Source organism: Poecilia reticulata, linkage group LG14 (assembly GCF_000633615.1).
Source record: "Poecilia reticulata strain Guanapo linkage group LG14, Guppy_female_1.0+MT, whole genome shotgun sequence".
Classification (NCBI taxonomy): domain Eukaryota; kingdom Metazoa; phylum Chordata; class Actinopteri; order Cyprinodontiformes; family Poeciliidae; genus Poecilia; species Poecilia reticulata.
In genome coordinates, this window is record NC_024344.1 from 10,717,016 (window position 1) to 10,731,487 (window position 14,472).

At 38.2% G+C, this 14,472-nt stretch overlaps 1 protein-coding gene across 1 annotated transcript in view; it reads left to right on the top strand.

Annotated features, from left to right (window-relative positions):
- The first annotated feature begins 8,780 nt into the window (after positions 1 to 8,780).
- The window catches only part of LOC103475820 (sodium/potassium/calcium exchanger 3), a 35,757-nt gene continuing 30,065 nt past the window's right edge, over positions 8,781 to 14,472 (top strand). Inside the window, exon 1 of the mRNA XM_008427711.2 lies at positions 8,781 to 9,281. Coding sequence (XP_008425933.1) covers positions 9,179 to 9,281 — 103 coding nt within the window. The 5' untranslated portion in view covers positions 8,781 to 9,178. The remainder of the gene's footprint in view (positions 9,282 to 14,472) is intronic.

Here is a 14,472-nt window from a genome sequence, read left to right on the forward strand (position 1 = left end):
ACTTTAATTCATGGACCCATTCTTAAAATTATTCTTCATAAATAAGATGTGAATTTACCTCACTTGGATAAACGGTACAAGTCATGCAATGAGTTAAAATAAATTATTTGATCAGATTTAATCCACTTTATTTTCTGTTGAAGCTTGAAAAGTCCTGGCCAGAATGAATCTTGATCTTGTTACAACACAGAGTAAAGGTTAATACACACTCAGTGAGAACAGAGGAGGAATGAGAACAACACTTCAAACTTCACATGAAAGTCCTCATAAGTCCCTCAGAGGCTAGCTCTGAGCTTTTCTCAGAGGAATAATGTATTTGTATTAATGTTATTTGTCAGACACCACAAAAGAAAAGAAAAGAAAAAACAGTTACCAATTCATTTTGCAAGCTGCAAAAGACGAGAACATACTTTTCATAAGATCATGAGGAGATGAATGTGAAGGGGTCTTCCAGAGAAACAAAAGCAGATAAACCATGAAGCAGGTCCTTAGTGGTAATTTAAAACAAATAAATTGATTTAAAAGCACAATATTTGCCCTTCGTTACACACGCGGCTTCCAGCAGCATCGTCTTTTAGCATCTTCCTTCAGTCACAAGAGGAGCGTTGGCTACGTGTGTTTGGGACAAAATGTTTTGTTTACATTTTTAAGAAAGACAGAAATCCACAACAAAGTTTCTGTCATCTTTGTTTTTGGATATTTGCTCAAAGAAGAGATAAATGAGCATCCAGTAGCTCAAAACCAGCTTTAAAAAACCCTGCACTACTTTAAAGATCACAATTTGACACAATTTGGCGTGAAGCTAAATAAGAGCTTCATAGTCATAATTACTGCATTTGGATTATTTTAGATTTAAAAAAAATAATAATCAACCTGCTGTAATGTGAATTTATTCAGTAAGCAGCGGTGATTCTTTGAAACTAAATCTGAGGTTTGAATTTGTCCCACAGCTGAAGTGAAACCACGTGGCAGCGCAAAGCAGGATTTAAACACTYTTATCTCTCCACAATCAAGCTGCATTATAGTCCAAATCTGATTTCTCACTTCTCTGCATAACACACTACAATTTTCAATCAGTTTTTGTGTGTGTGTGGTGTGTGGGTGTGTGTGTGCGTGTGTTATTTTGGATGTTTTGATAATATCCAGTTGAATTTTCTTTGGTTTCTAAAGTCATAGGAAAGAAAAAAAATTCACTTAAGAAACAGAAGCTATTGTGTGATCCAGACCAATATTTCACTGTCAGTGAGGAAAAATGAGGTTTAGAATGTCAGGATTTTTAGTTTGAAACTTTAAATTTTCCTAAAGGTAACTTTCACACAGTCACACAGAGACCAGGATGTATTGATCAAACTTTAGACATCTATATACTAACTACTAACCCAGGAACCTGATTCTTCCACTCAGGTTAATTTTGTCTCTGTTTTTTGTGCATTTATTGGATCTTTTGCTCTTTTATCACTTTTAGTTATTTCCCTCTGTAGTAAATTATTCAGCAGCTGTTCCTAATCACCTGATTTACTCACCTGCATTCAGTATCATTCTTCATTCTATATAAATTCACTGGCTTCTATTTCCTTGTTGCCCTGGTTCCTATAAATCCATCCACTTATCCACCCTCTGTCATTTGATTCCACCTAGATGACACCGAAACATAACATTATCTTTACAGTTTTCTCATGTACACTATCCACACTTCACTAACATTCAAAGTATCACAAAAAAACCAAAAACAAAAAAAGTTTACAATTTCTGTATTCCTGCTGTTACGCAAAAGCACGGTGCGATTTTCAGGGCGATAACGATGTTTTTACTTTTTTTTTTTTTTTTTTCTTCAAGCCCTGACTAAACACAGTGTCATCTCACTGAAACCGATGAAGCGCCAGATAAGACGCGTTCATTTTCCAAAGCTTGTTCCGTGATCACAATACAGCGCAAAAAAAAACATCACACAAAACATTTCCCAGGACTTTGTCCGCTGGAAAGCTTTTCTAAACACCCGCCGGAGAAAAACACTCATCTTCCAGCGGCTGACACCAGGAGGACAGCTGATGACAACAATGCACCGGTTCATGTCTTTATTTGGGGTGGAAGCGCTGGAGTCCTCGCTCCGAGCTGCTTAAGTGCTTAGAGGCAGCTCGACTCATCCCTGTTCTGTAAATACAGAGGTAATGTGTTGGTGTGTGAGCGTGTGTTTACACTCCYGGGTCACGGGGTTGTGTTTTACGTTTTAAATGGCCAGACCACTGTTGCCCCATTTACAAGAAATAGATGAGGATTGATGAAAGTCCGCCTGCAGCATCTCTTCACTTCGCAGCTCCTACCATAAATAAGGCGGGAGATTTTGGCGCCAGATTTCAAGGCTTACAAAGAGAAYACCTCGACTGTTTAGCCAAAAGATCCTCTGGTGTTCAGGAATGTCTATAGAAGTTTATTTAGCTGGACTAATGAAAGCTAAAGGTTAGCATGAAAACCAGGATTGCGCTTTGGGGAAACAGCAGAAATAAATGCTGAGTTTATGGTGGGAGGGTTTAGTTAAACTGAGAAACAATTTGTAAAGAGCGGTTTATATGGAATTCAAATCAAATTGGCTTCACATCATAAAAACACAAAAACAACACAGTCAAGAATTGAAACATTCMATTTTTCAAGTGAAGTCGTTACACGTCAGATTGCTGATTAAAATGTTGATTATGTTTCAAAAGCAACTCTAGATTTAAAGGCGCTCAGTGTTTCAGCTGTTTTGCAGTTTTCTGTATGTTTCCACCAATATGAACTAAACGACACATTGATCAAACTATCAGATATTTTCCAAGCGATGAAGTAAGAAATTGTACTGAAAAAAAWAATCTAATTTTTCATAATAACAGCTTGTAATCACCACAACATTCACGCCACAATGCAAATAAAGATACACTGCTAWATATTTAGTATAAATTTTGTTATCTAAATTCATTTGTCTGGAAAAAAAAAAAATTTTTAGATGTTGCACTCTAAAATCTGCTGAGTCATTTCTTTAACACATATGCTGAGTTTATGCTGATAGGATGAGTTAGGTAGTTTTGACCAATTAAACATTTTGAGTCCTAAATATTTGGGGTATAAAAACACAGTTTTGAAACATCTTCACAGCGTTCGGGTTCAATCAATTCAGCCTCTGTTATCAATGCAGAGGAACTGAAACAAAGGTGGAATCTAAGTTTGCAAGCTGAAAACCCGCCTGGTTTTTGTCAACAAAAAYTTAACGGAGGAAAATTCATACCTTATGTTGTGTTTTGGCAGCRTCCCGACAGCAGAGATGACAGATAAATCTCTGAAACAAACGGCACTGCTGACCGCAGATCAGGCTTGATTTTAGGTTTTAAGACGTAATTGGATTGGATAGGAGCGCTTTCTCTTTTAAAGTGTTATCGCTTCTGTGCTCTTGTTTATATCCACTTTGTTTACATGTGAGACTGCTGGCCCAGAAGTAGTTCACACAGTTTTTGCAAAGTGTCGCTGATTTTTTCCAGAATTATGTAAATCAAAAAAAGCTTAAAGTGTCGAATTTGAAGTATTATCTTTTCTTTTCTTTTCTTTTCTTTTCTTTTCTTTTCTTTTCTTTTCTTTTCTTTTCTTTTCTTTTCTTTTCTTTTCTTTTCTTTTCTTTTCTTTTTTTTTCTTTTCTTTTCTTTTCTTTTCTTTTGCTTACAGAATTAAATTTCTGGGGACTAAAATGCAGAAAATGTAGAAACAAGATGAGATGAAACATGGATTCTTGAGTTTAACATTTGTTTTTTACGATGACTAATGGATAAGAATGTATTGAATTAGYAGTCATGGCGATTTTGCTCTGTTACTGTTTCTTACATTTGCAGTTTACACACATTTTGTGGTTTAATTACATGCCTATAACTGCTTTACTGACAAATATAAAATGACAGAACACAGGAACAAAATGGCAACGTGCAAAATGTGGATCAGAGAGGATTMAATTGGAACAGCTGAATTGTTGGTCTCACTTCTTTGTTACTGCTTCTAAGTATTGGAGGATGGAGTGACTAGATGCAAATTATTATTTAAAAGGCCATCCTTAAATGAAAAAACACTACATCTTCACCGATGTTTTGGAGGATTGAGAGGTGCATAACAAGTGGGAATTGGTAACTGTTTTAATGGGAAGAGTTTTGCCTTATGTTTTCTCCTACTTGTCAGCTTCTCCACACGGACTGRTGAAGGTTCAGCATCTTCTATTGAAAGTGGGAAATCGAGATGTTATTGGTGAAATTCAGGAAATATCCACACTRCTGGACGGAGTGAAAACACAACAGAGTGGGTTTTCTAAGCAGAGTTAAGTTTGACACACATCTTAATTTTGTTTTGGTCATATTCTTTGATAAAAAATGTTTAGTTTTATCATTTTGTCACTTAGGTTTCAGTCCAGTTTCAGTTGACTAAATTTACTCCAAATTAACTTTGGTTTTTAGTTTTTGCATGTTTATGATTGGATAGTTTTCAGGCTACCTTGTTTCCAGATGTCTCTGCAAATTTGTAGAGCTTTTCTCTTGTTTCTGTATTTGTTGATGTCTTTATGTTCTGATATGTTCGTTCTTTTTTTCTTTCCCGTTTTTGCACTTGTGAACATGTAATCTCCACCTTGTTCGGTTCTGCCACTAAGAAAATTTAAGTCTCCTATTGGCTATTTTTTCAGGTCATCCTTCTAAAATTAGATCTGATTGGATATCATCTCGCTCCAACGTTMTTCTTTCATTTTTTACACAAAGTCTTCATCATTATAAATGAGTTCACACCAAGTTTTCATCTAGATAACTGGAAAAATGTTGTGGAAATTATTCAATATCTCATTGCTTAATGATTGTGCTTTGATTGATTCCAACCAGAAATTTTGTTTAGAAAATTTCAAGGAGCAAAAGCAGCCGTTTGTTAAAGCCTGCACTCTGTTAATAAGTGATGCAGTTCATAACTGCATAGCTTTCCCTGTTTGGTGATAACAAATCCACCAGTCCTGTCATAAACTGTGCAGTTAAACAGTAAGAATGACAAACACCAGGAGTCTTTGTGAGGCCTGAAGACACATGAGGCTACTTCTACTTATTGTTTCCTTTTACTGCTATGAAATAGAGTCAATTTAAGTTTCTCATTTAAGACATTGTCCAGACAATTCCTGTTGCAAGGTTATCGCAAAAGGTTTTGTGTACATTTTTGTGCAGATATTCGCAGGCAGAGCTGCAGCTGTGCTTTTTAATCTTCTCTCTGATTCTGGAAGGTCTCTTCATGACAAGATGCTAAAACAGCAGGAGGCGTTTTGTTTCTYGTGGTTTTTTTATTTTGCATCACTGGAAAAACTCAAGATGAAAGAAAGTTGCCAAATATATTTGGGGCTTTCAGAGCTTTATATTTCTCTCAACACTATAAATGATCACTTTAATGTAGTAGAGTGGTACAACTTCATCATATTCAGTAACTCAGTTCACAGTTGTGGATGTTTTCAAGCCTTTATTTTGGTTAATCTTGATGGTTTTCCACTTACAGTTAATGAAAACATAATAATATTATGCCAGACCAGTAAAAAGGTTTGAGGTTTGATAAACAAACCTCATTGGAGCACATGTTCTAATTTATTGAATATAACAATTCACCTCMAACAATATAATGATCCCTAGAAAGTCGTTCCCTGAACACAGACTGTGTAAATCATCAAGCTTCAGTCATATCTCTGGATTGAAATGTCTTATCAGTGACGGTAAAAGTCTCACAAACTGGACGCTTTCCTGGAATAGACCTGGCTTTTAGGCAGYGGTCATGAATCTTTAACACAGWTGAAGTCAGGGCCATTCGCTTTATTTTATCAGGCTTATAGTCTATCCTGAAACAAGCTTCGATGTTTTTGTTTTTCCATTTTCAAGCTGTTAATCTAGTTAAGTTAAAGAATTTGGAGGTAGACCTTCTTGATTATTTCACACTTTTCTATTGCACCTGTACCTTTGGCAGCAAACGTGGCCTTTGGCCTTTTGTTACCACCACCAAGCCTAATATGTATTTGGCTTCTCCATGTTGGTAGTGTTGCCCTGCGACAGACTGGCGACCTGTCCAGGGTGTACCCCGCCTCTCGCCCGAAACGTTAGCTGGAGATGGGCACCAGCAACTCTCCCGACCCGGCTGAGGGACAAGGGTGTAAGAAAATGGATGGATGGATGGATGGATGTTGGTAGTGGTGTCGGGTGTCTATTTATATGCAAAAGTTTTCACACAATCACTCTAGGGCACAGGTGTCAAACTCCACTCCTCAAGGMCCACTGTCCTGCAGTTTTTAGATGTGCCACAGTAAAAAACACTGGAATGAAATGGTTTAATTACCGATAAGTTCTCCAGAGCCTTGCTAATGACCTAATTATTCTATTCAGGCATGGTGCAGCAGAGGCACATCTAAAAGTTGACACCTGTGCTCCTGTGCTCTAGAGCAGTGGTCACCAACCCCCGGTCCGTGGACCGGTACCGGTCCGTGGACCAATTGGCACCGGGCCGCACAATAAATAATTCAATATTTCCGTTTTATGTATTATTTGAGTCTGGGTGATCTTTTATTTTAAAAATCCTTTAACGGATTCTCTCGGTTACTTGCGCGCCAACGCTGAGCAAGCAGCAAAATTAGTAAGAAACAGATAGGATGTCTTTGGAAAATTTCTTTGCAAAGGGGAAAAGGCCCAGAGAAGAGACAGAAGAATGGATTTATCCCGGACCGTTAGGAGAGTCCCACATTACAAGCCCGCTCTGCATAACATGCGGCGACCGGCTGCTAATGAGGCAATGAAGCTTCAAGCTGCTTCGCCACTTAGAGACCAAGCAGGCTGTGGCTTGACCAAGCAGACTGTGGATATAAGCAACACGTCGGGTGTCATCGTCTCCCATCACTCCCAGATGGGACCATCTCGTTGCAGAGAAACAAGCTCAGGACTCCCGTTAGTCATTATTGTGAGTTAAAATGTTCACGAAAGTAAAACGTTCATTTTTGTGGCGCATCTGTATCTTATTTTGAAGGGATATGTAAACGTTACCATAGCGACCAGAATCAGAGAGCGTTTGGGCAGTGGTCAAGAAGAGATGAGTAGAGCTTGTGAGTCTTAAATCTGGTCTAGACGGCAAGATTTAAGAATTGTCGGCCGATTCTCCAAACCTCTGTGACCACAGAGCTGATAAAAGAACAACAGGTTCTATCGGTGTCCAGCCACACGGCAGGAGCAACACACCACACAAACTGATTCCAGTCATGAACATCCCGATTCCAGAAGAAACTCCTCAAAACTTCCAACATGGCATACGGGAATTTAGAATAACCAAACACGGATGGCGACGTAGTCACAATAGTGATAGTTTGTGGAGTCATTTTAAGAGATAAAAGACGTAACAAAAGAAAAGGCGGTGGGTGAAAGACAACGGTAGCAGCCGCTCTATTTGCTGCACTATGATTTGGAGGTGACTATGTTTTTTCATAGTTAACATTTTTAACTGAATAAACATAAACATATAATAATGACCTTTACATATAATAATAAACATTTCCACATATCATCTCCGATATCCACCGGACTCACAGTTGCGCGATATGTCAGCTGTTTGGGATTCCCCTCTGTTCTTACGTCACCGCGCTTTTTGATTGGTTACCTGTCACATTCAGCAGGTTGTATTCTTGTTCCCAGTCAGGGAAAAACCCACAGGCTGTGATAAAAGGGCCAAGACAAATTGGGTATATTCAGGATTTAGCGGGAACATCAACATGCAGAAGTCTTATTTGACGGTTCACGCCCCCAAGTCTTGACCGGTCAGCGGCAATAAAAAGGTTGGGGACCACTGCACTAGAGAGACAAATAAAGCAGCCATCTTTAAAAGCGTGGTATGAACCTAAAGTACCCAGTGAGAACGTTCACATTCAAAATATTGTAATTCCATGCAGAAAAAGCCCCATCCACCKCTTGAATTAAGTATTGATAATTATTATGTATCAGTATTATGTAAAGTTGACTCTCTTTTTTTAGCCTTATATCATGAGTGTCAGGAAGAGCAGACAAAGGTTTTAAATTGTGGAATTAAATTTCTTTTAAAGTTTAATTTGATATACCGTATTTGGTAACACTTTATTTGAAGGGGTGTGCATAAGACTGACATAAGACTGTCATAAAGATGACATAACACCTGTCATGAACATGAATGACTCTTTAATCATAAACCGTTGTCATAAAGAGTAATTTGGCAAATAATGACACTTTTAATGTAAAGGTGCACTAAAAGTTGCATTAAAAGTTCATTAAAAATGTAAACTCGGCATTATTCAAAAAAATAATTAAACATTTAATGCAAAGTTCCATTAAAACTTGCTTTAAAAGTCAATTAAGTGTCAATCTTGCATTAAGTGTCATTATTTACCAATGACGCTTCATGACAACAGTCATAAACATTAATGAAGACTCCTTCATGTTTATGACAGTGTAATGTCATGTTTATGAGTTTCATGTCAATCTTATGCACACCCCTTCAAATAAAGTGTTACCGCACAATACTGCCAYTTTAAATTTTTTATTAAATATAAGGTTGAAAAAAGAAGAAGGACGTTATAGGGTCTATGATTTTTTTTCCTAGCTCTATAATAAAACACTTATTTTATGTATTTTGAACACATTTACGTCCAAAACGTGGGTAAGGCCAAACAGTTTCCTGTGCCGCTGTAGATTTGATTTGAACTGCGCACCCTGCGTTTTGTCGCTCCCTGGTGGCCACTGATRAGCACTACACCCCGAGCAGGAACACAGTGCTCGGAACATACCGCCTCCTGTTGCTGCACCTCACTGTGGGATCTGCAGTCGACCTTTCAGGCTACACACATGAACGCAGAAAGCTCGTTGGCGCGTATCCCCGCTATGTGCGACCAGGAGGTCGGTCGGTGGAGTTCACCAGCGCGGCGCCTCCTGCTCTGAGCCCGGAGCTGCTGGAGTAAACTGGGCTCTCGTCTTTGCGGGGGAATTTTCTTCTCCTCTTTTCTGTCTTTTGGACCCAACTTGTCAGAGAAGCAGCAGAAGGAGGGAGGGAGGAGGCGGTTTGCTTCGTCGTTGTCTTCCAAGAAAGTGTGAAACAAGTGTAAAGACAGAGAGCAACAGATGTTTTTGGTGAACATGCAGCTGGCGGAGGAATGAAAGCGGCAGCGAGGCACCGGCGGCCCTTCCAGCGGTTCTGCTGCTGCGGAGTCGGGCTGGTCGCCGTCATTTGGCTCACGCAGGTCCTCCAGGCTCCAGGTGAGACCTTAATTAGGACGCACGGCTGCGTCGCTGCGACGGAAGTTCACTCTAACTCCACTATTATAACTTAGTGCTTAAAAATACACTCCAATCTGAGTACTATGTAAAATTATTTGCAGTGAAAATGACAAAAAAGACGAGCAAAAGTACATGTTGTGCTATGTTAGTAGTATTAATAGTAATATTAGTCTAATGTCTATTAATTTTTATTGTTATATATGCATTTATTTTATTAAACGTACAATTCTGTATCTTTTAAACGACATGCACATCTTAGAAGTAAGTCAGTATCTTCCTTTTAAAATCTCAAATTTTAGTGCATAACCACATGCTGTTATCAGAGGGCTATACATTCTCTCTGTTCCGTTCCCACTCTGGTTGAATGTTTAACCTTTAAAAACAAGCTGAACTTGCAGAGTTTAGATTGAATCTCCAGCAGCACGCCCTGCTGCTGCATGACATACTTCTGCGTTTTTCCTGACATGACTGCAGCACATCCCTCAGCCTCTCTGTCTGGGCTTCTTGGGATGATTGACTCTGTTCACCCTGCAGGGAGGTGACAGATTGTTGATCATACAACGCGGGCACAAACAGTGGCATGTGTAAATCCAATCACTGGGGGTGCAGGCTGGGCATTATCTTTAGCTCAGAGGACAAACTGACTATGACTAGGCACGCTAAAGACACATTATTTCAAGAACAAACTGTTTTTATATATGAAAATCAAGGTGGATTTTAATAATAAAAGATGGTAAATTAAAAAMGTAYGACTTATTTCTAAACAAAATGATTTGGTAAACAGAATCTTGATTTCAGTTTATAAAAATATAATTAATGCAGAGAAACGACTTGGATTTCCATGATTTGTATGGCATGACTAACCTGTGTAAATATACATCTATATGGCTGTATATGTAGATAAATATCTTATTTTTTAAACAGTAAAAGTAAAATGACTACCTTGACTGCTGAAATATTTTAACAGTGTTTTGTGTATTATTTTGCCAGTTTTGATGCGCCTTCCTTCTTAACCCAAGCCTCGACTGTTGTTGTTTCACAGTTGAAAATATTTCTAAAACAGGGAAGTTTGTGTTTCTCGTGGTCACATCCTCTCATTTGGCACTGGGCAGCATTAGAGAGGGCAGAAAATACTCCTGCCTCTCTGCTTCTTCCTTTTGCTTCTTATTGAAAGGAGTTTAAAATGTTGGAAAGTACGACAGAACTAGGGAGGAACAATATGAAGAAAATATGAAATGGAAATATGATTAACTCCCATTTTCCTCACTCTTCTCTTTCTTCCCTATCAGTTTTAGCCTCTAAAGTCACTACGATCTGCAGTTGCACATAAATCAGATATTTAGAGAGCAGCACATCTTATGTTACAAACGATTTCTCCAAGTTTAACACAAAATGCCATTTTTAATAGCTAGAGTGGTTTCAGAGTAAATCAATCCCTTCTAGAGGAGCATCTTAATGCAGCACCTTTTGGTGTTATGACCTGCTGCATGATTCACAGTGAGACACCAGAGATGTCTTCACTTCGTTGATATTGTTTAACTTTGAGAAATGTTTCGGTTCATTGTCCAAACCCAAACTTCAGCTTCCCCACAGACTGCTGATTTCCTGATAATTCATCGTACATTGTACCTTTCACCCCCTGCAGATGTTCAATGCAGAAACAAATAGAAGCCCCAGAGCATCACTGAGCCACCATCTTGCTTTACTGCAGGCAGGGTGATTCATTCTTTCTCCTCCAGACATACTGCTGGCTCTGAAAGTTAACGTTTTGAGTTATTGCTTCACAAAATTGGGATTCACAGTTGGGATCTGGCTTGTTTTATGCTTTTGGTTCAAAAGTGTTTTGCTTCCTGGAATTCAGGCATTGAGCCCTTCAACTCTGTGCAGGTTTTTCTGCTGTCAGTGAAGAGTTTTTGACCATCAGCCTCCTCAGGAATCTGATGGAGCTGCTGGTGGTTCTACTTCCTGCCACATCCAGCCGAGATTCGTTTAACTGTAAAACTGAAAACTGTCCAGCTGTATTGGCTTCCTTCATCTTTGAGACAAGTCCTTTGACCCTATTTCTAACACGCAATAAAACTTTGTGTTATCTCAACTAACGAAGCATCTGATTGGTTGCATCGAGTGCGTCTGATTACCACATATCGTTTGCAAAGGTTGTGAAGAATTATCCTCGGGGGGATTGAATGATTTAGATCAGGGGTGTCAAACTCATTTTTGTTTTGGGACAAATCACGATCATGAATGCTCTTAAAGGGCCGGTTGTGCCTGAATGTATTGATAAAACCTGTTCACAAGCTGTTAAAATATCAATAAATTCTTTAAATTAAATAATATTACCCAACTTTTGTGATTTTTTGCAATAAAAATTAAAGTGTTTGTGGTAATTTGGAAATATTTGCGATATTTGCACTTATTTATGGCAGTAAATGCGACTTTTTATTACCCACTTTATAGATTGTCGATTATAATCTGACATCAGTTAAGAATGAGACAGCTGTTTAGTACAAGTAAGAAAGTTTTTGAGAATTTTTGAGAAATAAACTCCCAATTATGTACAAGTGCAAAAACGTTGCTGGCTTTGTGAGAATTTCCATGAGAATTTTCAAGAAACTGGAGGGTACTGATTGATATAATTTAGCAGTAAATGGTTAAAAACTGCATTGATTTGTTTGATAACATAATATTTAAGCACATTTAGTGTTTAGTTTAGAATCTATAGAGCCACATAAAAAGCTGTGGAGGCCATATTTGGCCCGCGGGCCTTGAGTTTGACACATATGATTTAGATTGTGCAATAGTCAATGGATTTTAGTGTTGATTTTGGAGGAAATCCTTATAACATTACTTTTATTTATTTCAAAGAATAAGTGTTGAATGTTGGCAGTAAACCTATTTTTCAGCAGGGTTGGAATAATCTTAGGAGGTTCTGAATTAATTATGGGCACAAGTCCATCCGGTTGGTACAAATAACTCCACTGAAAGCAGAACCCATCATACTTTCTGCCTTTAAGCCGTTAAAATGATCAACCGCTGTTAAGATGTTGCAGATATTTGTATCTGTTTGTGTTCTATATTATCTATTTGTTCATGATTTTTCACAGAAGTTACTCGCAGATCTCCATAAAACAATGACTATTTTTAGTAGAAGCCGTCTCAGTAGACAAACAATAAAATGTCAGATTTTTGATTATGTTTACTTTCTGCATAGAAACCGAGAGAAATGTGTTGGTTCCGTGAAATGCGGCAGCGATGCCCCTAAAGGCGTCACCCCACCCCCTCACTCTCCTCCAGCTCGTCATCCGCTCATCGCCTTTGCTGATGTGGTCACACACTGTCACACACATCCTCAGCAGATGCTTCAGCACCATTTTCCCCCTTCGCCTCCCGCGCGCATCCAACGGATTCGAGTAGCTGAACTTTTTCATTTCTGCCAGGAGTGTTTTAAATCCCATTTGGGCTTCATCCTGCTTCTGCTGCATGCCATCCCTTTGTGGCAGAGTGTCCCGTTGTATGAGCCGTGTCATTAATATTTATGCTTCACCTTTAAATTATGAGTGTGCCATCAACCTGAAGAGGTTCTCTGAACGCAGACCAAGGCTGCTCGCTCGAACCTTTTTGGCAAAGCTTGTGGTCTGCTGATTGTAATGGTGACAGGCAGAACAATACTGGAAAATATTAGACATGCTGCTGCGTCCACAATAACACAGCTTTTGTAGCCATTTATGGCTATCCGTGTCTAAGCCGGGTTTTTTTTTTTATCAGCAGTTGCAGTAGTCATAGTTAACAGTAAATAAATGCCACAGTAAATTTGGGTAGTTAATAGCCATGCACACCTTTACGCTGCTGCAGAGTAGAAATGTTTGATGTTAACTAAAGTTGTCATAAAAGTGTCAGCTTCTTGGAAAATCCTACAAAAGATGCTACTAAGCTCAACAACAAAAAAAACCTTTATGAAAATGTGCTTGAAGGAATAAGAGTTATCTATGTTTTTTTTCTTTTTTTTTCTTAAACCACCTGGACTTCAACTAGACCACAGATTAGACACCAGAGATTAGAAAGCTTGCTCTGAATCTAAAGATTCAGTATGGTATGCTCCAGATGAAGATTACTGGTTATGTAATGTAATTGTAGCCAGAAATCTAATCAACCTGTGTATTTATGGTGCTCTGAGAAAGGCTTCTTTCCCCTTAAACTTTTTCATATTTTGTTGCATCACAACCACAGACCTCAGTCTGTTGGGATTTAATTTGTAACACAAAGTAGCATCCTTGTGAAGTGGATGGAAAATGATACAACATTTTATTTAGTCAGGCCCCTTTAATCTGACACCTTTAAATAAAATACAATCACAAATAGCTGCTTTGTGAAGTTGCCTAGTTAGTAGAGTCCAGAAGATTGCAGAAGACTTGAGACATGGGCAAAATATTCACCTTCAWGTCAACATAAATATCCAATCAGAGCTGCAATGAAAAGATTTAAATCAAACAGTGCTCATGGGTCAAAATGGCCCAGTCAAAGTCCAGATCTAAATGTGGCACGACTAGAGAACTGAGGCTCATTGAAGCGCTCCATCCTGTCTGACTGAGCTGGGGTAACTTTGTATGTTTTAGGTGTGTAAAACTGGGAAAAAAGCACAACCAGAAGATTTCCAGTGCAGTCAAAGGTCAAAGTATTGACTCAGGATGGTTGATGCACGTCACCTTTTTCAGAGTTTTATGAGTAAGAAAATTAACTATATATCTAGGCCTGTCACAATAAACAATAAATCAATTAATCGCATGGTAAGTTAAAAGAAACTATTTTTCTCTCTTTTTAACAAAAACTGGATGATAAAAGTATTCAGTCTGGTGTTTTAGTCCCAACTAGCCCTTTTTTTGAAAGATAATTTAGTTCACAGAGACTTCATAATTAATTGTATTTGTTGTTTTCTTTATTTATTTTGGGTTTTCCAAATGTTTTCCAGTTCCAGTGTTTAAATGTTCATTAGAATTTAAAGTTTATTGAACTTTGAGAATGTGTTCTTGCATTTTTATGCCATTATAATTAATATTATATTACTTGAACATGTTCTTAAAACAACAATGTTATCATTTATTGCAATAAGTTCTGGGACAATTTATTGTTCAGCAAAGTTTGTTATCGTGACATGCCTATATATATATATATA